The sequence below is a fragment of the Camelus bactrianus genome, chromosome 9, assembly GCF_048773025.1.
Source record: "Camelus bactrianus isolate YW-2024 breed Bactrian camel chromosome 9, ASM4877302v1, whole genome shotgun sequence".
Lineage (NCBI taxonomy): Eukaryota > Metazoa > Chordata > Mammalia > Artiodactyla > Camelidae > Camelus > Camelus bactrianus.
In genome coordinates this window covers 44488633-44516003 of record NC_133547.1, presented here as the reverse complement: position 1 = coordinate 44516003, position 27371 = coordinate 44488633, and the positions used below count along the sequence as shown (strand labels likewise).

Genomic DNA, 27371 nt, shown 5'->3' with positions numbered 1-27371 from the left:
ACAGAATGGGAGAAAATATTTGCAAAAGATGAGACTGACAAGGGCTTAATTTCCAGAATATATAAACAGCTCATACAACTTAACAAGAAAAAACAAACAACCCAATGGGAAGAAGACCTAAACAAGCAATTCTCCAATGAAGACATTTGAATGGCCAATAGGCACATGAAAAACTGCTCAATATCGCTAATTATCAGAGAAATGCAAATCAAAACAACAATGAGGTATCATCTCATAGCAGTCAGAATGGCCATAATTCAGAAGTCCACAAACAATAAATGCTGGAGAGGGTGTGAGAAAAAGGGAACCCTCCTACACTGTTTGTGGAAATGTAAATTGGTGCAGCCACTACGGAGGACACTATGGAGGTTCCTTAAAAAACTAAAAATATACTTAACCACATGATCCAGCAATCCCTCTCCAGGGCATATAACCAGAGGGAACTCTAATTTGAAAAGACACATGCACCCCAGTGTTCATAGCAGCACTATTTACAATAGCCAAGACATGGAAACAACCTAAATGACCATCAATAGATGACTGGATAAAGAAGTTGTGGTATATTTACAATGGAATACTACTCAGCCATAAAAAATGATAAAATAATGCCATTTGCAGCAACATGGATGGGTCTGGAGAATGTCATTCGAGGTGAAGTAAGCCAGAAAGAGAAAGGAAAATACCATATGCTATCACTTATATGTGGAATCTAAAAAGAAAAAAGAAGAAGACAAACAAACTTATTTACAAAACAGAAACAGACTCACAGACATAGACAACAAATTTATGGTTACAGGGGTAGAGAAGGGGGTGGAAAGGGATAAATTGGGAGTTGAGATTTGCAGATACTACCTACTACACATAAAATAGATAAACAACAAATTTATACCATATATAACAGGCAACTATATTCAATATCTTGCAAAAACTTATGGTGAAAGAGAATATGAAAATGAATATGTGTATGTTCCTATATGACTGAAGTATTGTGCTGTACACCAGAAATTGACACAACATTGTAAACTGATTATACTTCAACAAAAATATATCTTAAAAAAAGTTGTATGCACCCCAATGTTCACAGCAGCATTACTTAAAATAGCTAAGATATGGAAGCAACCTAAGTGTCAGTCAACAGATGTATGAATAAAGATGTGAGGGGTGTGTGTGTGTGTGTGTGTGTGTGTGTGTGTGTGTGTGTGTGGGTGGTGGAATACTACTCAACCATAAAAAAGAATGAAATTTTGCCATTTGCAACAACATGGATGGATTTGGAGGGTATTATGGTTAGTGAAGTAAGTCAGACAGAGAAAGACAAACACTGTACAATATTATTTATTTGTGGAATATAAAAAATAAACTAGTATATAATAAAAAAAAAAGCAGACTCACAGATATCACAGTGGGGAGAAGGGGGGAAGGGCAAGATAGAATTAGGATACTATGAGGTATAAACTATTGTGTATAAAATAAATAAGCTACAAGGATATACTGTACAGCACAGAGAATATAGCCAATATTTTATAATAAATATAAATGAAATATAACCTTTAAAAATTATGAATCACTATGTTGTACACCTGAAACTTATTTAATATTGTAAGTCAATTGTACCTCAATTTAAAAATAAAATAAAATACAAAATGTTTAAAAGGCAGTTTTGCAGGTTTTTGGCCCAATTCAAGTGATCTCACTTCATGGTCCTTTTTCCAACAGGTATGAATTTTGGCAGCATTTTTTCACAGAGTTGCATTTCTATATCCTTTTCCCCAAATATTTCTACATCATAACTGATAACACAATACTTTGAGGGTTTTTTGTGTTTTATTGTTTTGTTTTGTTTTTGGAGGGGAGAGGCAATTAGGTTTATTTGTTTGTTTTTATTTTTATTTATTTATTTATTTTAAATGGAGGTACTGGGGACTGAATCCAGGACCTCACGCATGCTAAGCATGCACTCTACCACTTGAGCTACCCTCCCCCCTTTGCGAACACAATTTTCATGAAAGCAAAGTTTTTCTGCTCTCTGGACTCATCAGGAGTCATCCTCAGAATCTCCAAAATGTAACTGCTTTCATGGATAAATTTTTCTCACCCAGAAGGACTGAGAATGGCAACTGCACCACCTTGTGGTCATATCTGGGAATCTAACAGTTCCCTGGTAGCCTGGTAGCCTAAAAGAAAATGCACCCCCATTGTAGACTACTGAAGTAACCCTCTTTATAATATATCATGGAAATGTATGTACTTTCCTACAAGTTACATTTTTTCTTAATATTACATTTCCAGTGATGCATATATACAGAATATTCATGACTTGCTCTGTCATACTTTTAAAACATTTATATGGCATTTCTTAAATGCCAACAAGCACTATTTTAAATGCTTTACAAATATTATCTCATTTATTCCTTGTAACAACTTTAGGAAAAAGATACTACTGCCTTTATAGATGAGAAAACTGAAGCATGAAGTAACATGCTCAAATTTAGTAGTGTTTGATAAACCTAATGATTATTATACATAGGCTTGTGATACTTCAGTATTGTGGGAATAAAGCAAAGCACACCAAAGCCTATTTAAATCTTTTCATCTCTTTTATCACTTTCTCATTATTTGCAATATGTATATCCAAACCCCAACATAAAATATAAAATATATACATAAATATAAAATAATTCCTATTAAATAAATGTTTATTTAATTAAAATATAAATAAAATAATTCCCATTAACTGGTCTACTTGATAACACATATAAATAATAGGCATATATTACTGGAATTATACATGAATCAAAACAACTCTAAGAATATATGATATATACTTTCATAATATGAACACATTCTACATTTAGAAATGAATACTGCAGTTTAACCAATTTATTATCTTCATCAGACACTTCCCTTAGACTATACCTAACGCTCCTGGCTAATTTTACTATGATAACAACTTCTCCAAATATAATGTTTTCAAGTGTCTCTCACAATGTCTGGACATATGAAGCACTCAATATTCACTCAGAGATACAATATTTCTTCTTTTCTTCTCTTTCTTTGAACCCAAATGTAACAAAATTGTAGCACTGTTTATATGTAACAATTGAACTGTTCTCAATTACTGTCACTTTCCGTTTATAGTCAGAACGTCTGTGGGGACTTAGGTGACTACATCACTGTGTATAAAGAATATTTAATCATTTAAACTAAAATTTGCAATTAAAATTTTCTGTAATTATCCTATATTACCAAATGGATTTGAAGCTGAATAGAATTATTTCTCATACCTGGTGTTTCCTTCCAAGTGCAGGAAACATTCCTAACCTCTCTCTGCTTCCTTAGGGGGAGGAGCAACAACTTAATGAGATTGTTGAATTTGAAAGGAGTAACTAGGGACAAACAGTTTAGCCCCTTCCTTACTACTCTCCTTAAGTACCAGGGAAGCACACATTCTATTCTATGCCATACATTTTACAAGAGCAGGCCAATCAAGTACATAGACTTGTCCTGGTCCAGCTCTAACTGTGACAGGGTAGACAAATTTGTCTAATTTAGGATTTCAGGATTAAGAAATACTCTTGCCTTCAAACATAAGCCACATTCTCCAATATTAGTTGTCAGTAATAAAGATATTATTTTGATTTTCACTGTCTTTCTCAATTGGCTCAGACCTAAGTAAGGAAAGCAAGATGTCATTTATTTAGCCCTCTCAAAACCTAAAATTAGACTTAAATACAAGCTTTAGATTTTTTAATGAAAATATTTTGCCTCTAACATTGGAAATTTCTCAAGAGAGAAATACACAAGTGCCTAATTAAAGATAATACTATAATAAAAGTTATAGAAGATTAAAATCTTCTCTAAATTTCCAAACAAAAAATGCTTTGAAATTTTTAGCAAATGTCTTTGATTTAATAAATGGCAAGAAACAGTTATGAAAATGAAACTGTGTGATATATTTTTGTTCTTTTCCCATTTATGAATAAAAAAATTTAACCAGAAAATGAAATGGTTATAAAGAGATCTATGAGAATTATATAAAACTCTTACCTTGTCTTTTTTTTCTTTGAGAGTAACTGTGTTTTCTTCTGTCTCTCTTTTGAATTTTTCCTATTAAACATGAATATCAAGTATACACAAGTAGTTATTACTATTATAAAACAATTAATGTTTCTATTATCAAATCTTTCCTAAGAAGTATTAACAAAGAACACTGCCCTCTAAATCTTATAAAGCAATGAAAAGAAAAAAGAAAAACAAAGTTCCTTTTCTACAGAGGTATGTTACTTGGTTTTGATTATCTTTTTTAAAAATTCTGATCTGTCTCTAGCAGGTGTCTAAGGAACACTGAGGAAGGTCCTTTAAAAACTCTGAATCTCAGCTTTCTCATTTGTAAAATGAAGTGGATGAGTCAGATCATAAAGTAAAGGATATACACAAGTAACTAACTGTAAAGAGCTGCAAAGAGATTCAAAATATTATGAGTCTTTAGAGGCAGAATTCACTTTTTCTCTGTATATTGAGAAAAGCATTTCAGTTGGACACTGAATAATGAATTTTCAACATGAGATAAAAAGTGATGAGGGATAAAAAGAAAATTAAAAAAAGTACAAAATACTTAGGAAATAACACATCATTTCTCTAGTGCTCCAGGAAATAATACATTTTGCTGTATATTAGGGTGTGTGTATTCAGTAGGAAAAAAAGAAAAATTAACCCTGGCCTGGGAAAACAATATGTGCAATGCCTTTAATATGACAGTCATTTGGAAAACAGAATTGTTACAGCCGCAAGGAGCCTTAAAGGTCTCATAGAAGGGAAAGTTTCAATGTGTAGAACTTTAGGCCTGTCCATGATGCCTATGCCAACACCTGTACTCACTGAATGCCTTATGTACACCATGGTCTCTCTCCCAAAGTGTTGCTCCTAGTCAGAGAATACTCTTCATCATGAAAGGATAAAGTATAGCCTCTAAACTAACAAAATTACACTGACTCTCAAAATATTTATTTTGGCTTCTAGAGGACAGAAAGGAGAAGGCACCTTCTACAACTGCATTTTTTCTAAAACTCTTACTTTTGCTGGTCTAGAGATCTTACCACAATCTGCTCTGATATACCAAGTGTTTCCAGAGAGTGAATTAGAAAGATGTGTCTTTGACAGTGTCTCATTGATCATGTGTTCCCTAAGACCAAAGTAATGGGCAGTCCACCAAGTTCCCTGTTTAATCTGAGTATCTTAAAAAATGCTTCTAATATGGTCTGGCAAAGAGAGGATTGACTTGAGTTACAGAAGTAGAGAATGACAGTCCCTGTGACTAAATTTCATACCTGAAAAAAATTTACAAACCTAGAACCCTTTAAATTAATAGGAAGCCTGGTACTCTTGTGGAAGGATTTTGCAATCACATCACAAAGATATACTGCACCCTTCCTACTACCATGTGCACTGAAAGAAATACTAAGATTTATGGGTAATTGGTCATTGACAATGAGCTAACACCAATTTTTGTAAACCATAATGTTACTATTTGCACTAGTTTGAGCACAGATGTATTGGGATTAGGTGATAAATATCATTTACTCCAAGTCCACTTCATGGTGAGCCCATGGTACCATAAACCCATTCTGTGGTCATTTCTTTAGATCCTGAATATTCAGTTGAACAGATAAACTCAATAAGAGGCAAAATCCCCATATTGATTCTGAATAAAGAGTGAGAAATTTTTATATTTGGAAAAACCAACTGGAAAACTTTAAAACTCTCTTTCTATATCAAGAATGTAAACAAATATACAAAATAACACATCTCACTGAGTTAGAGATCAAGCCGTGAAAGATGTAGGAAAGGTGATTTAACACAGTCTCACAAAACCAACCTATTTTAAGTGGAAGCTAAGACTTTCATATGGTAACAATTTCCTCACACCAATGGGTATGCAAAATAGTTCAAAACTGGGATTGGCATTTTGGCTAGGATCAAAATTGAAAACAATGAAAAAGATATAAAAGATGAGCTGAATTTCATATAAAAAGGTGAGCTGAATTTATGTAAATATAAAGCTCAACTTAAATATTGGAATTATGGTTACAGAATTTTATTAATCTTGACAATGTAAAATAATAAAATATCAAAACTGTATATGTGAAGAAGAGGTAGTAGGAGAAAGTATTAGATATATTGTTTAAAAATATAAAGGTAACCAGTAAAATAATTAAAAAGATGATACACACCTTCCAGATCAACCAAAGACACACACAATTTAGAGAAAAAGATAATAAAATAAATAATATGTAATGTAAAATAAGATTACAAAACATGATTAAAATATGTATCATATTGATAAGGTTTATATCCACAATACATAAGGAACTCCTACAACTCAACCAAAAAACAAATAACTCAATTTAAAAATGGGCAAATTATCTGGACAGTTCTCCAAAGAGGATATACAAATGGCCAACAAGCATATGAAAAGATGCCCACCATCACTAATTAAAAGAGAAATGCAAATCAAAACTACAGTGAACTATCACTTCACATTCATTAGGATGACCATTATCAAAATAATAGAAAATAACAAGTGCTGACAAGGATGCAGAGAAATTGGAACACTTACACATTATTAGTGGGAATGTGAAATGCTACAGTTATGAAAAACAGTATGGTGGTTCTTCAAAAAATTAGTAATAAATTTACCATATGATTCAGGAATCCCACTCTCATGTAAAAAGCCAAAAGAATCCGAAGCAGGATCTCTAAGAGATATTGGCACACCTATGTTCCTTATAACATTAATAACAATAGCCAAGAGGTGGAAGCAACTCAAATGTCCATCACAGATGAATGGATAAAGAAAATGTGGTATATATATACAAAGAAATATTATGTAGCTTTTAAAAAAAGAAAATTCAGTCACATTCTACAATATGGATGAACCTTGAAGACATTATCCTGATTGAAATAATCTAGTCACAGAAAGACAAATACTGCATAGTTCTACTCATAAGAAGTATCTAAAGCAGTTAAAATCATGGAAACAGAGAAAAAAGTGTTTACAAAGAAGGGAAGAGGAATTAGTGTTCAATAGATATAATAGAGTTTCAGTTTTGCAAGATTAAAAAGTTCTACAGATCTACTATACAACAACATGTATATGCTTAAAACTACTAAACTGCACACTTAAAAAAAGTGTTAAGATGATGGTAAATTTAATGATGGTATATATTTTTACCATGATTAAAAAAAAACAAAACTACAACCATTGTATCTTACGAATATCAACATGAGGGTACAAAATAAAAATATTAGGAAACAGAATCTAGCATCACATTAAAAAAATATTTCATGACCAAATGAAGTTCATTCCAGAAATGCAAGAATAATTCAAAAAATACATATCATATCAAAAAAATACTACCAGGAAAGGTAAGCTATTAAAGAAGAAGACTCTCAGATTAGAGACTCAATCAAAGTTAGTAAGAAATGGACAAAAACGTATAATACAAATAAGTACAAAAAGAAAATTAGGGTTACAACATGAATTTCAGGCAAGGCTGATTGCAAAGCAAAAAGGACAAAGATAAAGCATACAGTTTCCAAGGAACAATTAATTAGTATAAACTTTTACACAATGAATAGTATTCATCAAAACACACAAAGCAAAACTGGCTGAGAATTCAAGAGGTTCAATATAACAGTAATAGAACCCTTAACTCTTTCTTTCAGCTCATGATTGATCAAACAGAAAAAAATATATAACAAAGTTAAAGTAGAGGTCAAAAAATAACTGATATAGTAGATCAAACTTCTTGTTAAAGGTGGAAGAGTAAAAGCTACATTATAAAAATCCTCCTCTCTCTAAACTAACAAAAAGTATGAAGGGAGGGAGGAAAGGAAAGTAGTTAAGAACTGGCAAAAACAAATTGAACAGAAACATGTCATTTTCAGGCCATAATCTCTGATCCTAGTAGGTTCGGCATGAAAGACAGAGTACAGTTGTGCTGATTTATCTCAATGTGGCTCCTAACCTAACCACCACTTATATGGTATTGGTGAAAGGGAACACATATAATAATGAGAATAATTATCACTATTATGCCTAAATTCGGTAAGAAGAGATTTGAGAGGATAAGTAGACAGTCCAGGAAAAAAAGGCCTAGAAAATGTAGGAAAAGTGACTAACTCTTACCATTTTGGTCTCTCTAGTCTGGACAAAGAAAGCACAACAATCATATCCATATAGAATTAATTATTCTTGTCAATAAATAGAACATACTAGAAATAAAATCAAAAGACAAAATTTTAAGAAAGAAGAAAAGATTCCCCTGAAGGAGTAGAAAACACAAAAATAAGAGATTTATTGAGAAACCATGTGAATTTTGTCCTCATCCGTGGGCCCCCTTCTCATTACCCTGTAAATAGATATCAAATCATGATATTCTTACCTTTTTCCTCATAAAATTTAGTGAGTGAGGAAATACAGCTTGGAAGAGAGATTGGGAAAATGACAAAAATGAATAAATAAACATAGCTTCTCCTCTCAGACACATGGGCTCCAGGGCTTCACACTGAATTGATAAAAAGATGTGAAGCCTAAGCACAAGAAAACTACAGACCAATATGGATGCAAAAAAACTTCAACAAAATACTAGCAAACCAAATCTAGCAGAATACAAAGATTATATGGCATGACCAAGAAGGATTTCTCCCAAGAATGTAAGATTAATTTAACATCTGAAAATCAATTAATACTTCACCTAACAGAATAAAAAACAAAACCATATGATCACCTCAATAGACACAGAAAAATCATTCAACAAAATTCAACACCTTTTCATGATAAAAACTCTCAACAAATTAGGAACAGAAGAGAACTTTCTCAAACTGATAAAGAGCATATAGACAAACTGAAGTTCATCAAAATTAAAGATTATGCTATAAATGATACCATCAAGAAAATGAAAAGACAATTCAAAGAACGGGAGAAAATATTTGAAAATCATAGATAAGGAACTTATAACTAGAATATATAAAGAATTCTTAAAACTCAATACTAAAAAAATAGTAACAACAATAATAACCTAATTTTAAAATAGCAAAGTATCTAAATAGACATTTCTCCAAAAATATATACAAACAGCCAGTAGCACATGAAAAAATGATTAACATCATTAGCCATTAAAGAAATGTAAATCAAAACAATGATATACCATTCCACACCCACTCGGATGACTATAATTCAAAAAAAGACAAGTGTTGGTGAGGATGTGGAAAAACTGAGATCATCATGCAATGCTAGTGGGAATCCAAAATGGTAGTAAACAGTTGAGTAGTAGCTTAAAATATGAAACATAGAGACACATTACCCAGCAATTCTAGTCCTACATACATAATTAAATAAAATGAAAACATACATCCTCACAAAACTTGTATACATATATTCTTAACAGCATTCCTCATAATAGTCAAAATGGAAACAATCCAAATTTCCATCAAGATGAATGGATAAATAGAACATAGTATATCCATGTAATAGAGTATTATTCAGCAATAAAATGGAATGGACCTTAAAGACATTAAGTGAAGTGAAAGAAGCCAGTCACAAGACCATATATTATATGATTCTATTTAAGTGAAATATCCAAAATAGGTAAACCTAACAGAGACAGAAAGTAGATTAGTGATTGACCAGAGCTAGTGAATTTGTTGACAGTGGAAAAGGGGCAGGTATAATGGCTGATGGGGGGTTGATACAGATATTCTAAAACTACACAGCAGTGATAGTTGCACAACTGTCAATATGTTAAAAACCATTGAGTTGTACAATTTAAATGGGTGATTGTAAAGTACACAAATTATATATCAATGAAACTGTTTTTAAAAACTTACAGAGCTGAGTAGAGAAACAGACAAATTTGGGGACTTTAACAAACCCTTTTCAGCTACTAACAATTACCATGCAGAAAGTCAGCAAAAATATACAAAATCTAAACAACACAACCAATTAATTAAATGTAATTGACATTTACAGTACACTCCAACAACAACAGCATAAAAAACATTTCTTTCAAGCATCTATAGATCATTTACCAAGATAGACCATATCCTGGGCCATAAAACAAACCTCAACAAATTTAAAAGCATAAAATTTCTATGGACTGGATGTTTGTATTCCTCCAAAATTCACATATCAAGGCCTTAATCCCCAATGTGGTGCAGTATTTGGAGATGATAATTGGATTTGGATGGGTCATGGAGATGAAGTTCTCACAATGGGATTAGTGTCCTTACAAGGAGATGAAGAAACCAAAGCTCTCTTTCAGTCATGTAAGGACAGAGCAAGAAGGCAACTATCTACAGCCAGGAAATGGGCCCTGACTAGAACCTTACCATGCTGCCACTGTGATCTCAGACTTGCAGCCTCTAGAGCTGTGAGAAATAATATTTGTTGTGTAAGCCATTCAATTGATGGTATTTTTTGTTACAGCAGCCACAGACCAATACAGAAATCATAAAGACTGTTTTCTGACCTTAATGAAATCAAACTAGAAATCAGTAACAGAAAGACAACAGGAAAATCTTTGAACGCATGAAAATTTTAAAACAAACTTCTAAATAATCATGGGTCAAAAAAGTCTCAAAGAAATATAAAACTATAAGAACTGAATGAAAACAAAACACAACATATAAAATCATATGGGACACAGCCAAAGCAGTACTGAGAGAGAAATTTATAGTACTAAATGCTTACATTATGAAAAAGGAGCCTGTGAGTTCAGCAAAATGGCACAATAGGCGTTTTTACCACCATTCCCATGAAGAACACAGATTTTGACAATCATCCACAGGTGAGAGTACCTTTGTGGAAGTTCAAAGATAAGAGGAACAGTTTCATTTTACCCATGTCATCCCCTCTCCTAAGACAATAGAGCGCAGTGCCAAGAGAGACCCTCTCAGCCAGCAATTTTTCCCATGGGGGAAAGTGAGAACATGAGAGTGAGCACCTAGCTTTCCCAACTATGCACAACACTGCCAAATATTTGCAAACCATATATCTGATAAGGGGTTAATATAAAAAAATGTGTAAAGAACTCATACAATTCAAAGAACCTGAACAGACATTTTTCCAAAGAAGATATATGAATGGCCAACAAGCACATGAAAGAGTGTCCAACCCATTACTGATCATCAGGGAACTGCAAGCCAAAACCACAATGAGATATTATTACCTCACACTGTTAGAATGGCTATTATCAAATAAGATGAGATAAATGCTGGTGAGGATATGGAGAAAAAAGATCTCTTGTGCACTGTTGGTAGGAATGTAAATTGGTTCAGCCACTATGGAGAACAGCAGGAAGATTCTTTTTAAAAAATTAAAAAATAGAACTATCATATAAACCAGCCATTCTACTTCTGAGACTACATCCAAAGGAAATGAAATCACAATGTTGAAGAGATACCTACACCTCCAAGTAGCATTATTCACAATAGCTAAAACATGGAAACAATCTAAGTGTCCACTCACTGATACATGAATGGATAAAGAAAGTGGTGTGTGTGTGTGTATTAGAATGTTATTCAACCATAAAAAGAAGGAAATCCTTCCATTTGTGACAACATGGATGGACTTTGACAGTATTATGCTAAATGAAATAATTCAGAGAAAGACAAATACTACATGATATCTCACTTCATGGTATCATTTATATGTGGAATCTGAAAAAACAAAACACAAATAAATTCACAGAAAAGGGGATCAAATTTGTAGTTACCAGAGGCAGTGGTTGGGGAGATGGAAAACTGGATGAAAATGGGCAAACCGTACAAACTTCCAGTTATAAGACAAATATGTAGTAGGGATATAATGTAAAATCGATTACTATAGTTAGCACTACTGTATGATATATTTGAATGTTATAAAGAAAGTAAATCCTAAGAGTTCTCATCACGAGGAAAAAACTTTTTTTTCTTTTTTTTAATCTACATGAGATGATGAATGTTAACTAAATTTATTACAGTAATCATTTTATGTGTAAGTCAAATCATTATGCTATACATCTTGAACTTACACAGTGCTGTCAATTGTATCTTAATAAAACTGAAAAAATGGAACATCAGGAATAGTTTAATACAGGAAGTACTAGTCCTCTTTTACTGAAACAGGATAAAGGTAAGTATATATGTTATTGCAGGGTGAAGTGAAAGTCACTCAGTCATTTCTTTGACAAACATTTATTAAAAACAGAAAATCTTCAAAGCGCTGTGCTCAAGCAAAGGAAAGACAAAGATAAATAAGACATAATCCTAGCCCTTGAGGTGCTTCAGATATAATGGGACACGAGTGACATTAACTATTTTAATGCAGGAACAAAGCGCTATGAGAATATTTATATACAGTCAGCTCACCTTTGCAAGATGAAAGATATGTGAGATTTTCCATAGGGGAAGAAAGGAATTAAATGCAGGAAACAAAGTAAACAAATGCACAGAGGTTTGAAATTGAAAGCGAATGTTCTCTAGATATGTTGCAGAGTGATTAAGGGAACAGGATTTGGCATCATGCAAAATAGAACTAGATTTGAACTCTAGGCCATTCTACTTTTTTATTATGTGATCTTTAATAAATAACCTAACCTCTGGAAAATCGGAGATAACAATAAGTATTGCTTATAGCACTGTTGTAAGAATTAAATTAGGTAAGTAGGGTACTCAGCAGTGAGCTGTCATAGAAAAAGAAAAAAATAGTATTTTTCACTTTAAGATGTGAGTCAATCACTTTGCAAATTCCAAAACACTATACAAATATGACATTAATTTTTTCTGAAATGTGACCAATAGCTAAAAATCACACCCAAATATATAAGCACTTTATAATACATGAAACAATATTTCTCAAATACTTATATATAAAAGCACTTTTACTCTTAAAGCATACCTATATTTATGTGTTTCATATTCAAACAAGGGAATATGCTAAATACTTCTAAAAAAAGGTAATGGGGAAAATTATATTTTTTTACCCCTACTGAAATTTATCCTATTATTTTCTAATATGACATGTTTATAAAAACTTAAAGTTACACCTAAAACTTAACATTACGTTATCTAAAATGCCACAAAACCTACTTTTTCTTCTCTTTCTATTTTAAGTTGTTTCTTAACAGACCAAAGTTCGTTTTTGAGATTGGATAGTTCCGTCTCCTAAAGAAAAAGAAACATGAAGTTTATAAACGCATCCATATATTTCTCAAAACAATGAAAGTGTAAACTACTGTTTCCAAAAAATTTAGTTTTACAGGGAAATAAATTCAATCGTAAAATATATACACTTTTAAAAAACTTACTCATGTGAAGGCTGCTAGATGAGCATACTAAAGATTCCATTTAGACAAATTTTAGTTTGCTCTAAAGAAATATTTAACATTATTTATATCTCTCCTCCTCACCCTCTCCAATCTATCCCACCCCTCCTTTCCCAATCTCGATCAGTGCCCAAAATTTATCTGTGACTGGAATTTATTACTTTTCATTTGAAAAAATAAGTTCCCTCTACTGTTTCAAAAATAGAATGGAAAACTACCTACCTATAAGACACTTATAACATCCCTTTCAGATCTATGATTATTTGATTCTATAGCTCAAAAATTATGGTTTTATTTATTATTCTTTACTACCAGCCATGTTGACATGAAAATCCTATTCCTATTTGTTCTCACCAAAGATGCTTTCATTGATGACTGTTCTTGTTCTTTGCTCTTATAAAGTCCTAATTCTGAATCTCTTTCTTCAACAATCTTATCATATTGGTGCTATATTAAAAAGAGAAACCATTTTAGGTACATTAGAACCCAAAAGATTATGTTTAATAAGACTGGTATCCTTATGCATTTAATATTTGTAGAAAATGATGTTAATGAACTCAGTAATATATATTTGAACATATTTTTAAGTTTTTTCAATTACATTATTTAATTCTAACAATAAAGCCAAAAAAACATAGATAACTGTCTTAGAAATAACCTAACCCACTTATTAATTCCCTAACAGAATAATTACTTTAAAACAACAAACAACAATTATAAAATATTCTTCTGACTATACTTCAATAAAAATACATATAAACAGAAAAAAACAGAGCACACTCACAAATACAACAAGCATTAAATTTTTTCACCTATTTATTACTGTTTAGCCTAGTATGTGTTAGACACAGATAGAGGATACAAATATTAACGATTCATATATCCTAGATATGTACTTAAATAACTATAAGTTAGAAAATGTTGTAAGAGACTACTATGAAAATTTAAAAAAAAAGAGTGATTACTTCTATCCATTCAATATGATAAGGAGAGATTTTTCAAGCGACACCTAAGCTCAGCTTTGTGTGGTTAAGATTTGGAGAAGTAAGAGATAAAGGATATTCCAGCTATATATAATTAGTCATTGTTGCACAGGCAATAATTTTCTCAGACAACTCAGAATGCTATATTTTACCATTTTATGCATAAATATGGCTCCAATTAATAACTTTCATTACACAAAAGGAAAAAAATTACCTTATGTTTTTCCATAAGTGCTACCATTTCAGCTATTTTATGATGACATCGCGTATCGATTTCTTTCTGTAATTTTACTGCTTCATCAGCTATTACTTTTGCTTTCTCAACCTATTAAATAAATTTAAAGTATTTTTTAGTTAATGTACAAAAAACAAATTTAACTTAAACGCTAAACTGAATATGCAAAAAATTAATATGCAAAAAATCAAACAACAGGAAATTAGGAAAGCCAAGTAGAAAATGCATTACTGTTTTGGTTTATTTTAGTTAGGGTATTCTATCAAGTGAGATGACAGTATAACACTGTAAAGATCATTTAATCTTTCCAAAATAATTATATAATACTCAAATACTTAAAATAACAAGGATACTTTTCAATAGCTTCTATTTAAAAAACTAATTATCCCTAATATAAACTTATTAAATCTTCTAAAGAATCATGATTTTAAAATTAAGAATTAATACTTTTCTTTTAAAATGGTAACATACAAATATCAGATTTTAGTATAACAAATTCTCAGACACATTTAGTTTTTCCTACCTCTCCCAAAAGATTTTCTTCTGATAGCTTTTTGGCCTCAATTTCTTTTTGATAGCTGTCAATCATTTCTTTAAATTTTTGTTTGGCACCTTCTAGTTCTAACTCTAATTTACTGACCTTTGATTAAAGAAAATAGCATGAACATTAGTAAATGGTACAGATTACCTGAAAATGTTCTATATTCTGAATCTTAAAAGATGATTTATTCATGAGTATTATGGTTGGATCATTTCCCTTACATTTATCATATAGTGAGATGTGCTTTCACAAAATCTATCTTTTCCCCTAAAATACGTAGTCTTTACAAGTAATATTTTAAAAGAAGCCGCATTTTTATTTTTAATGAATTTCTCAACAATATTTAAATTATTTAGTCTCAGTTTGCTGTTTTATTACAATAAGTTACCATTCCACTTGGACAGAACACCCATGTGATTCAAAGAAAAGGCATTTTAAAAAAGCTTTGTTGAGGTATAACTTAAATACAAAAAAAATACACATATTTAATGTACACAGTCTGATGAGTTTGGACATATTCATACACCTATGAATTCATGTACTTCATCAATTCTAAATATTCTTAGCATTTATTGCCTCTTCCCAATTCACTCTATTCTCTCCTTCTTCCTGGATAATACAAAACACTTATAAAAAACTTCATTAAAATATGTGACAATAATAAGAGTATGACAGCATATAAGTTAGACATGAAATACAAAGATTATGTATTATGAGGCTAAAATGTACTAGTAAAAAGGACAAAATTGTCAGAGTGTATAAAATTATGAACTCCAGCTATATGTTGTTTATAAGAGACAAAATTAAAACACAAAGATACAGAAAGCATAACAGTAAACAGATTTTTAAAAATACTATGCATACACTAAACACTAAGAAGAAAATTTGTATAGAAGAATTATTCTCTAAGGCAAGAAAACACTACTACATAGATAAAGGGGGATCTTTATTATTAAAAAAAGAAGTTCTACTATATATAGATATAGAAGAATATATATTAAGTATACATATAAAGTTCCACATTGTATAGTAAAAATTGCATGTATTATAAATAATATGCACCTAATAATGAGGCATTAAAAGAAAAACTGACAGAACTGCAATGAAGAATAGAAATCCACAATCATCATGTGAGATTATTTAACACATCAATCTCAGTCAAGTAATAAAATAAAAAAAATCGGTAAAGATACAGAATCAATAAAGATGCAGAAGTTTAAATAGGACTTTAATCTTGACCAAATGGAACACTTCACCCAACAACTGTAGAATACATATTATTTTCAGATACATGAGGAATGTTTACAAAAAGTGACTGTATATTGGGCCATTAAGCAAGTGTCAAAAAGTTTCAGAGTACTGAAGTTATGCCAGAGTGTGTTCTCTAATTACAATGCAATTATGTTTGAAATCCGTAACAAAAACATAACATATCCTTAAGCTTAGAAATTGAGAAATATAGGAGGGTACTGAACCTAGCAATACTAATTCATTATGTATCTAAACCTGTGATATACAACTACAACAAAGCTTAGAATGAAATGTATAGCCTTAAAATGTGTACATTAGAAAGACTGAAAATTAATGATCAAAGAATTCATCTCAAATTAGAAAAAGAACATAAAGAAAAAAACAACAAAATTAGGAGGAAATAATAAAGAAGAGAAATTAATGAAATAAAAACAAGCACCCTACAGAGAAGATCAAAAAAGCTAAAAGTTGTGTTTTTTAAAAACTTCCAAAATTGATTAACACTTGGTAAGTTTGATCAAGAACAACAAAAGGCATAAATAACCAACATCAGGATTGAAAAGAGGACATTACTATAAATGCTACAATTTTTAAACTATAGAAAATGTAGATGAACTAGGCAAAACTTCCCCAAAATATTATTTACCAAAACTGAAGAAATAACAGGATACACAGTTAACATACAGAAATCTGTTACATTTCTAAAACACTAACAATGAATGATCAGAAAGAGAAATTAAGAAAACAGTCCTGTTTACAATCAAATCAAAAAGAATAAAACACCTAGGAATCATCTAACTAAGGAAGTACAAGACTTGTACTCAGAAAACTGCAAAACATGGATGAAAGAAACTGAAGATGACACAAAAGAATGGAAATATATACCAAGCTCATGGACTGGAAGAATTAATATTGTTAAAATGACCACATTACCAAGAAAATCTACAGATTCTTTGCAATCCCTATCAAAATACCAATGGCATTTTTCAGCAAACTACAACAAATAATTTTAAAATTTGGATGAAACTACAAAAGACCCCAGATAGCCAAAACAATCTTGGAAAAGTACAGAGTTGGAGGTATCATGCTCCCTCATTCAAACTGTACTACAAAGCTACATTAATCAAAACAGCAAGCACAAAGACAGACACACAGATCAATGGAACAGAGTAGAGAGCCCAGAAATAAGTCACACTTAAATGATCAATCAATCTACAGTACGAGGCAAGAATATAAACAGGGAAAAGGCAGTCTCTTCGATAAATGGTATTGGGAAAAGTAGACAGCTACCTGCAAAAGAATCAAGTTGGACTACTTCCTCACACCATATATAGAAATTAACTAAAAATGGATTAAAGACTTAAATATAAGACCTGAAACTAAAATTCCTAGGAAAAAACATAGGCAGTATGCTCTTTGACACTGATTTTTTTTGGATATATCTTCTCAGGCAATGGAAATAAAAGCAAAAATAAACAAATGGGAATCAAACTAAAAAGCTTTTTGCACAGAGAAGGAAACTATCAAGAAAACGAAAAGCCCTCTACTGAATGGGAAAAAATGTTTCTAAACGATATTATCTGATAAGGGGTTAATATCCAAAATATACAAAGAACACATACAACTCAACATTAAAATAACAAACAACTTAATTTTAAAATGGGCAGAGAACTGGAAGAGAAATTTTTCCAAAAAAGACATACAGATGGCCAACAAGAAGATGAAAAGATGGGCAACATTATTAACCATCAGGGAAATGCAAATCAAAACCCAGTGAGGTATTACCTCACACCTTCAGAATCATCAAAGACTACAAATACTGAGTGTTGATGAGGATGTGGAGAAAAGGGAACCCTAATGTACTCTTAGTAGAAATGTAAATTGGTACAGCCACTATGGAAAACAGTACGGAAGTTCCTCAAAAAATTAAAAAGAGAACTACAATATTATGAGCAATTCCACTTCTGGGTACTTTTCTGAAGAAAACAAAAACATTATAATTTGAAATATATTGCACCCCTATGTTCACTGCGGCATTATTTACAATAGTCAAGATATAGAAGCAACCTAAATGTCCATCAACAGATGAATTGATAAATGTGTATTATATATATATGTAACATATATAAATATATATATATAACATATATTACTCAGAATATTACTCAGCCATAAAAAAGAATAAAATCTAGCCACTTGTGACAACATGTATGGACCTAGAGGATATTATATTAAGTGAAATAAGTCAGACAAAGACAAATACCATAAAGTTTCACTTGTGTGCAGAATCTAAAAAACAAGGCAAATGAGCCAACAAAACAAAACAGAAGCAGACACATAGATACACAGAACAAAATGGCGGCTGCCAGAGGGGAGGTGGGTGAGGGGATGAATGAAGCAGATGAGGGAGATCAACAGGTACAAACTTCCAGTTATAAAATAAATAAGTCACAGGGATATCAAGTACAGCATAGGGAATATAGTCAATAATATTGCAATAACTTTATATGATGACAGATGGCAACTAGATTTATTATGATCATTTTGTAATACACAAAAATATCAAATCACTATGTTATACACATGAAGCTAATACAATATTGTAAGTCAATTATACTTCAATAAAAATTTCTTTGAAGAAACAGGACAACTAGATAATATTATAACTATTGATGAAATTGTTTCAGAAATTAAAAGCTTTCCCACAAAGAAAATTCTAGGCCAGACCTCACCAATGAATTCAAATTTATCGAGATAAAATTTACATGCAATAAAATTAACAATTTTAACTGTACAGTTTGATGAGCTTTGGCAAATGTCTATACAATCATGTATTGACAACATCAAGATATATATTAAAAATGTAAATTGGCTATACTTCAATAAAAAAAAAATACATAGGTTATTTTCACCATCCCAGAATGTTCCTTCATGTCCTTTTGCAGTCTAAACCCCACTCTCTGGAGGCAACCAATGTTCTACTTTCTTTTTCTATAAATTGGTTTGTCTACTCTGAAACTTCATTTAAATGGAATCATGCCAAATATATTCTCTTCATATATGAATTATTTTCCTCAGCATGGTCTGAGATTCATCCATGTTCCTACAGGTATCAATAAGTCTTTTTCTTAACTGCTGAGTAATATTCCATTGTGTGAATATAACAAATTTGTTTATCTAGTCTCCTATTAATGGACATTTGAATTGTTTTCAGCTTTTTATCATCATGAATAAAGCTTCTATAAACATTCTTGTACAAGACTTTTAGTGGACAAGTTTTCATTTCTTTTAAGTAAATATCTAGGAAAATTGATAGGTCATAGAGTAGATTTATGTTTAGTTTTATAAGCAATAACCAAACATTTTCCAAAGTGACTATACTATTTTACACTCCTAATAGCAATGTATGAGAGTTCTGGTTAATCCATATCCTCACTAACATTTGGTGTTAATGGTCTTTTCAATTTCAGTCATCCTTTTAGGCAGGGCCCAGTTTCATAGGTTTGAGCCCTGTGTAGTCATACAGTGCCCTGGAATTGGTTTCCAGCCCATCTTGAAATTTTTACTATTATTTGAACTATGTACCCCACCTTGCATTTTGCACTGAGCCTTGCGAATTATGTGGCTAGTCCTGCTTAGGGGTGTAGTGATAGCCCATTGTGATTTTATTTTTATTTCTTATAACTAATACTGTTGAATATTTTTTCATGAGCTAATTAGTCATCAGTAATATGTCCTTTGTGAAGTATCTATTCAAGTCTTTTGCCCACTTTATTTTTATTATGGTAAAATGCCCATAACGTAAAATTTACCATCGTAATCCTTTTAAACCATACAATTCTTTTATATGGCTATGCAACCAATCCCCAGAATGCTTTATCTCATGAAACTGAAACTCCATACCTATTAAACAACAACTCCCCACTCGCCTCCCCACCATGCCTGGCAACCATCATTCATTAGCCTATGAATCTGACTACTCTAGGTACCTCATGTAAGTAGAATAACATAATATTTGTCTTTTTGTAACTGCCTTATTTCACTTAGCTTATGTGCTCAAGGTTTATCCATGCTGTAGCATATATTAGAATTTTCGTCTTTCTTAAGGCTGAGTAACATTCCATTGTATGTATATACTACACATTGTTCACTCATCAGTCAATGAACACTGAGTTGCTTCCACCTTTCACCTATTGTGATAATGCTGCTATCAACATTGGGGTACACATATCTCTTTCAGACTCTGCTTTCAATTCTTTAGGTATATTCCCAGAAGTGGAATTACTGGATTATATACTAATTCTATTTTTAATTTTTTGAGTAACCACCAGACTACTTTTCATAGCAACAGCACCATTTGACATCCCACCAACAGCGTTAAGGATTTCAATTTCTCTGTAATTTCACCATAATTTGTTATGTTCTTTTTTTTCAGTAGTACCCAACCTAATGGATATAAAGTGACATCTCACTGTAGTTCTGATTTGCTTTTCCCTAATCATTAGTGATGTTGAGCATTTTTTCATGTACCTATTGGCCATTAATATATTTTATTTGTAGAAATATTTATTCAAGTCTCTTTGCCCATTTTTAAATCAAATTATTTGCTGTTGTCTTTTGCCCATTTTGAATTGGAATATTTGTCTTTCAGTGTTGAGTCTTAAGAGTTCTTCATATATGTAGTTTGTCAAAAAAAAATGTTTTTATCAGTTTTTTCACCTTCCTTGTACCTTGCCTATTTATTTTCTTAATTATACCATTTGATAAACAGGTCTTTCAGATTTTGATTAAGTCTAATTTATCATATTTTTATGAATGTTGCTAGTTCACTTACCAGCATACTAGTGACTTTGTAGAAACCTCAGAATTTTCAATGTAGACAATCACATCACTTAAGAAGAATCAGTTTTCCATATTCTTTTACAATCAATATAACTATTTTTTTTTTCTTGGCTTAATGGACTAGCTAGAACCTCCAATACAATGTTGAAAGGGGTGGTAAGAGCAGACACTGTTTTTGATATTAATGAGAAAGGACTCAGTCTTTCATCATTAAGTATGATGTGAGCTTTAGATATTTTGTAGATATTCTGTCTTAGACTGATAAGGTCTCCTTTTATTCCAAGTTTGTTGAAAATTTTTATCAAGAATAAGGGTTTCACAGTAATTAGCACCAAGATGGTGGAAAAGTCAACTCCCAGGAGACCTGGAGGCCCAAGATGGCAGGAGATTTGACCTCCAATGGACCTTGAACTTTATTATACAAATTGTAATGTACTAGTATGGTAAATGACACACCCACAAGCGCCATGACAGCTCTGAAGCTAAACATGAAAGGTCAAAGAGAGGGCAGTGGCCCAATTCCTGAGAGTCCCTACCCATTCCTCAAAGCAGTTCCAGTTATTCTCACTTGTTAGCATATAAAAACTATCAACACCGCACCTCGCAGTCACCCTTCTCTCTTGCCTTCCAAGAAGGCCTGCACTCTGTCTATGGAGTGTGTATCTACCTCTACCTTAACCAAACCCCCCACCCTCATATACATCTCTCTAAATAAATCTACTTTTACTCAAAACAAAACAAAACAAAAATAAGCATTTTATTTCATCAAATGCTTTTTCTGCAACCTTTGAGCTAATTTAATGATTTTTCTTTTTTATTACTTGATATAGTAAATTACTCTGTTGGTTTCTTAAACCAGCCTTACATTTCTAAAACCTCACTTATTCAATGTAACATGGTTTTAATATATTGCTAGATTATATTTACTAATATTTTGTTAAGGGTTTTATATCTATATTTATAAGAGATACTGGTCTGTAATTTTTTTTTCCTGCAATATCTTTATCAAGATTTGGTAGCAAAAACTAGTTGGGAATTGTTCTTCCTCTTCTATTTTTTGAAAGAATTTGTTTGTGGAAGACTGCTATTACCTCTTCCTGAAGTGTTTGTTAGAACTCACCAGTGAGAACTTCCCAGATCTGGATTTTTCTCTAGAAAATTTTTGAACAAATTCAATTTCCCTGATATATGTCTCTTCAGATTTTCTACCTCATCTTGTGTCAGTTTTTGAGAGCTAGGTTTTCAAAGAAATTTGCCCATTTCTTCTAAGTTTCAAATTTATTGGTATAAAATTGTCCATGACATTCCCTTGTTACCTTTTAATATTTACCATATCTATATGGTCATGGCCTATTTTATTCCTGACTTCAGTGAGTTTTATTCTCTCTCTCTTTGTAATCAATCCTGCTAGGGGCTAAACAATTTTATTAATATTTTCAAAGACTCAACTTTTGACTTCCTTAATTTTTCTCTTTATCTCACCTATTTCTTTGCTCTCTCTTCTCATCTTTATTATTTCCTTTGGTCTGTTTTCTGTGAGTTTCATTTGCTCACCTTTTTTTCAGTATCTAGATGAAAACCTAGGTCATTTCTTCTTTACACTGTTTATAAATTTCCCTACAAAACTGCTTTAGTTGTATCCCACAAATTTTGATACATTGTATTTCTATGATCATTGCCTTTAAAGTAATTTCTAATTTTCCTTGTGATTTCTTCTTTGGCCCATGAATTATTTACTAGTGTAATGTTTAATTTCCAAATATTTAGGCTTTTCTAGATACATCTTATGGTTACTCGTTTCTAATTTAATCCTGTTGTAGTAAGAGAATATACTCTATAAGATGTTATTATTTTTAAATGTATAGAGACTTGCTTTATGGCTTAGCATATGGTCTATCTTGGTAAACATTCTATGTGCACTTCTAAAGAATTTACAGTTGTAGCTAAATGTCCTACAAATGTCAATTAAGTCAAGGGAATTAATAGTATTGTTCAGATTTTCTGTATTCTTACCAATTTTTTTTCTAGTTGCATCAATGGCTGAAAGAGGGGTATTACAACCTCCAACTATAATTATGAAATTCTCTACTTCTCATTTTACTTTTTTAAGTTTTTTCTTTATGTATTTTGAAGCTCTGCCATTAAGATCAAACAGATCCATGACTATTATATCTTCCTGATGAATTGGTACTTTTGTCATTATCAAATGCCCCTCTGGATCTTTGATAATACTCCTTGTATTTCAATCTACTTTATGTTTTATTAAAATTGTCATTCCAGCTTCTCTATTCTTCCTACTTGCCTGGTATATAGTATATATTTTTTTCATCTTTTTATTTTCAATTTCCTCGTATCTTTATATTAAATAAAGTCTATCTCTTGTAGGGAGCATATAGTTTGGTATAGTTTTTGTATCCAGACTAACAATTTCAAGGCTTCTCCCCAAACCTACTCAATTTCAATTTTCAATGTATGGGGTAAGAAATACGAAGACATACACACACACAGACATACACACACACACACACATACATATATTTTAAGTTGCTTAGACGATTTTAACACAGCTAAACCACAGATGTGCACTCTATTACAATTACAAAGATTGATCTCCACAATCTCAAAAGACAATGTTTGAAAATAACTGCTACAGTATAAGGAGGTTAAAATTCCTAAATTCTCATCTATGTACTTGTATTTTAAAAACAAAAATAAAGATTCCAAATACCTTTGTCTCATAAACATTCAGTTGCTTGCTTTCTGCTGTACTCTTTTTTTTTAAGGTCTTATTCTGTTAAAAGTTCAAAATAAAGAATTAAATTTAATACCAAAATGATTCAAACTTACACCGCCACTGACTTAAATTAAAATTGCTAAAGGAAAAAAAAGCATTATTCACTAAAACTGTAGTAAAAAAAAAATTTTTTTTAAATAGTTTGATTTTGTGAATCAGTACATACCTCCTGCTGGAGCTCTTCAATAACCTTGCTTTTATTTTCAACTTGTTTCCTTAAATTGTTACACTAAAAAATCATGAGAAATTAAAATTTTATTCAATATTCCAGTCAAAATAAATAATTTCAGACTAACAAAAACATCAACATACCAATCACTTCAAAAATCATGTCATTAAATAATTCCATTAATGTCAAAATTATGCGAACAAGTACAAATTTTAATAGATTATCTCAGTACAATTTTGAAATTCTTAAAGTCTTAATCTACTTAAAGAACATGTGAATTCAACTACTCTAAAGAAAAATGTGCCTCTTAATCAATCCCATACACTGAGCTGACTTATATAATTAATTGGGTTTTCAAAAGCCAGCCAGAAGTAAGATTAACTGTAATTTGTCTTTTTCCTTATTCATTATTCTCTATTTATTATTTCTGAGATCTCTTTAAACTTATTACATTTGGGAAAGGGGAATAATGTGATACTCTATTTCTCCTAACTACTTTCTAATTCCTCTTTCAGGAATATCAGCTAAATCAATTTTTTATATTTCACTTTAAGGGACTATTTCACTTGGTACACATGTAGAATTGGATTAAGAGGTATTAGGCCCAAGAAATATTTGGAGTACCATAAAAGCAGCACAGATTTCTAAAGAGTCCTAAAACATCACAGATATATAATTTGTTCTAATGTCCATCAAAGTAGAAAGAAATTCCAATGGGAAAAAATTTTTTAATCTCCCTAATTAGCACAAAATACTGTGTTAAATATTCTCCTTGCAACAGTCATGTGCAGTCACAGTCAGCTACTATTCTGAAACTGAGTAAGATATGACCCTGCTATTTACAAGTGATTTATTTCATCTAAATTTTAATGTGCCCTTCAATGGTCTATTTCAGAAAACTCAAAAGAAAACTAAAAGAAGAAAAGCTACAGAAAAGTGAGGAACATTTTACTGATTTTTATATCAATTTGGCTGGTATAAACATATTAGCAGGTGAAATTATTTGTGTATACAATTTTTATTTATTAAAAACTAAATCAAGGATTTCCATTTTTGACAGAAAAGCTACCTAGATACTCTGAATAACCTTCTTAATAAAAATAATTTAAAAGTAAATATCTTGGAAAAAAGGAATCTGCTTACTTGAAATCACAAATTTAAAGTATAGTAATAGTAGATTTGGGGTTGGCACCAAAGCCAGCATTTGATCTAAGTTTATCTGCTGAAACTACTAGGGTACAGGAGATAGGAGATAACACGCAGAGCTCACTAAAGGCACAGAATCCATTAAGACAACCCTGCATAAAGTTACAAACTCAAAAGACTACCTACTTGGTGAAAGTGTAAACAAGAAATAAATCTGCCACACAGAAGGGTACAGTAAGGAAACTCCTCTATCCTGATCCTGGCCCGGAGTGAAAGGCATAAAAAATTGTCCCTTAAAATTTGTAGCCATGAGATGGCCTTATAATGGGGGATTCATACTGAACTCATACTATCTCTATGATCTCCAAAAACTTCAAATGGAGATTTTAATTTAAAATGGTTCCTAGTTAGTAGTGCCCCCAAGAAAATCTTTTTGGGAGGATATCAACTTAAATACAAACCTCAAAGAATTACCACAGATAAAATTCCAAGGAATCAAAACACAGAGAAATAAAGCTCAAAGAGTAAAAGTCAGCAAAAAGAACAAATAGCAAAACAGACCTGAAAAGGCTTCAGATATTGAAATTACCAGAAAAAGAATATCAAATTTAAATATTTTAATATTTTTTAAAATTAAAGGCTTAAAACTATGAAAAAGAAATGAGAGACCATAAAAGACGGTTGAGAAAATTTTAAAAAGAACTAGTTAAAACTTCAGTAATGAAAAATGTAATTGAAATTTAAAACTCAATAAAGAAAATCAGTTACTTTTTGGCCTTACCAAATGAATGCTGAACAAATTTTTAAAATATCAGTTTGAATTATCACCAGATTATAACTTTGCCCCAGAAAGCACATGTTTTATGTATTTCTCTATTATTCAGACCATCAAAATTTATTCTTTTAAGAGTTCATGTTGATGACTATACTTTTCTCCCACTCAGCTTTTCCTAAAAAACCGTATTTATAACTGACATTACTATACATTAAAAAAATTTTTATAACTAGGATTATTACAGTTTAAAAAACTGTCTATTTTACTAAAAGGATAATGACAGCAGATCTATCAACTTTGAATGTCATTTTGACTGTCCCATCTGTCATTTTGACTGTCCCATCTCACTCTCCCTTCTTTCTGAATAAACTAATGAAAATTAAAGTAACTTAAGTTTTCAATCCTTTTAAATTTAAAAATCTCCAAATTTAGGACTAATTAAGATTTATTTAGTGGAATGCCCAAAAATTTTTGAAAAGATTTTAAACTATCACAGTTCATTTTTAAGTAAAATAATTCATATGCATAAAAACAAAGAATTTTATTCACCAGAATTCTAGGTAGAAGAAAACGGTATTAATTATTAGAGGTCAGAACTTCAGAAAGTGAACTCTACTTTCCAAAGGACTACGCACTAACTCATATACAGAAGGTCAAGTTTAGGACAAATGTATGGTGAGGAGCAGAGAAGGGAAAGTGAATTGATATGGCCAGCTAGGCAGCAGAAACACATAAAGAAAGCGGACATTTTTCTGCAGCTCCCCTAATGATAAGAATGACAGAGATATATAAGAATGATCTTTAAAAGCATCTTGCTACTCTTAAGATATCCACAACAAATGCAGCTGCTGAGAGCATGAAATCTGGGGAAAGGGAAGAGATACCTCAAGAACAGTTTAATGAAGCTTTGCTCTTTGAAGCATTGTGCGAAACTCTAAACCCAGAGCCTCTTCAAAGACACCTGCAGTAAAAATCCTAAACTATTCCTAAAAGCCTTCAAAGTAGAATTGAGATTTCTTTGTACAGGACAATGTAAAGGTTGGCCCAAATCTAGTCATACATATACTGTTACAAAGCCTCTATTCCCGAACATTTTTTGCATTTGATAATACCTTGTTTTCTAATATCTTCATTTGTTTATCTTTTTTTACAACTTCACATTCAATGCTTCGAGCCTAAAAAATATTATTTGACATCAGATTTAAAATGTTAACAGAATTTCTATTTTCTTCTTTGAGTATCTTTTAGAAATGGAATTATAAAGCTTAGTC

At 31.4% G+C, this 27371-nt stretch overlaps 1 protein-coding gene across 9 annotated transcripts in view; it reads right to left on the bottom strand.

Moving 5' to 3' along the window:
* Positions 1 to 27371, bottom strand: part of SYCP1 (synaptonemal complex protein 1) — a 105285-nt gene that overhangs the window by 19409 nt on the left and 58505 nt on the right. For 4 of the 9 annotated variants that reach the window (XM_074370237.1, XM_074370236.1, XM_074370242.1 and 1 more), the window contains 8 exons: positions 27213 to 27275; positions 24177 to 24239; positions 23945 to 24007; positions 15106 to 15222; positions 14562 to 14672; positions 13719 to 13811; positions 13129 to 13203; positions 4048 to 4107 (listed from right to left, as the gene is read on the bottom strand). In XM_074370237.1, the coding sequence (XP_074226338.1) occupies positions 4048 to 4107; positions 13129 to 13203; positions 13719 to 13811; positions 14562 to 14672; positions 15106 to 15222; positions 23945 to 24007; positions 24177 to 24239; positions 27213 to 27275 (645 nt within the window). The remainder of the gene's footprint in view (positions 1 to 4047; positions 4108 to 13128; positions 13204 to 13718; positions 13812 to 14561; positions 14673 to 15105; positions 15223 to 23944; positions 24008 to 24176; positions 24240 to 27212; positions 27276 to 27371) is intronic. The other 5 variants (XM_045506069.2, XM_074370243.1, XM_074370238.1 and 2 more) reach the window with 4 other exon arrangements.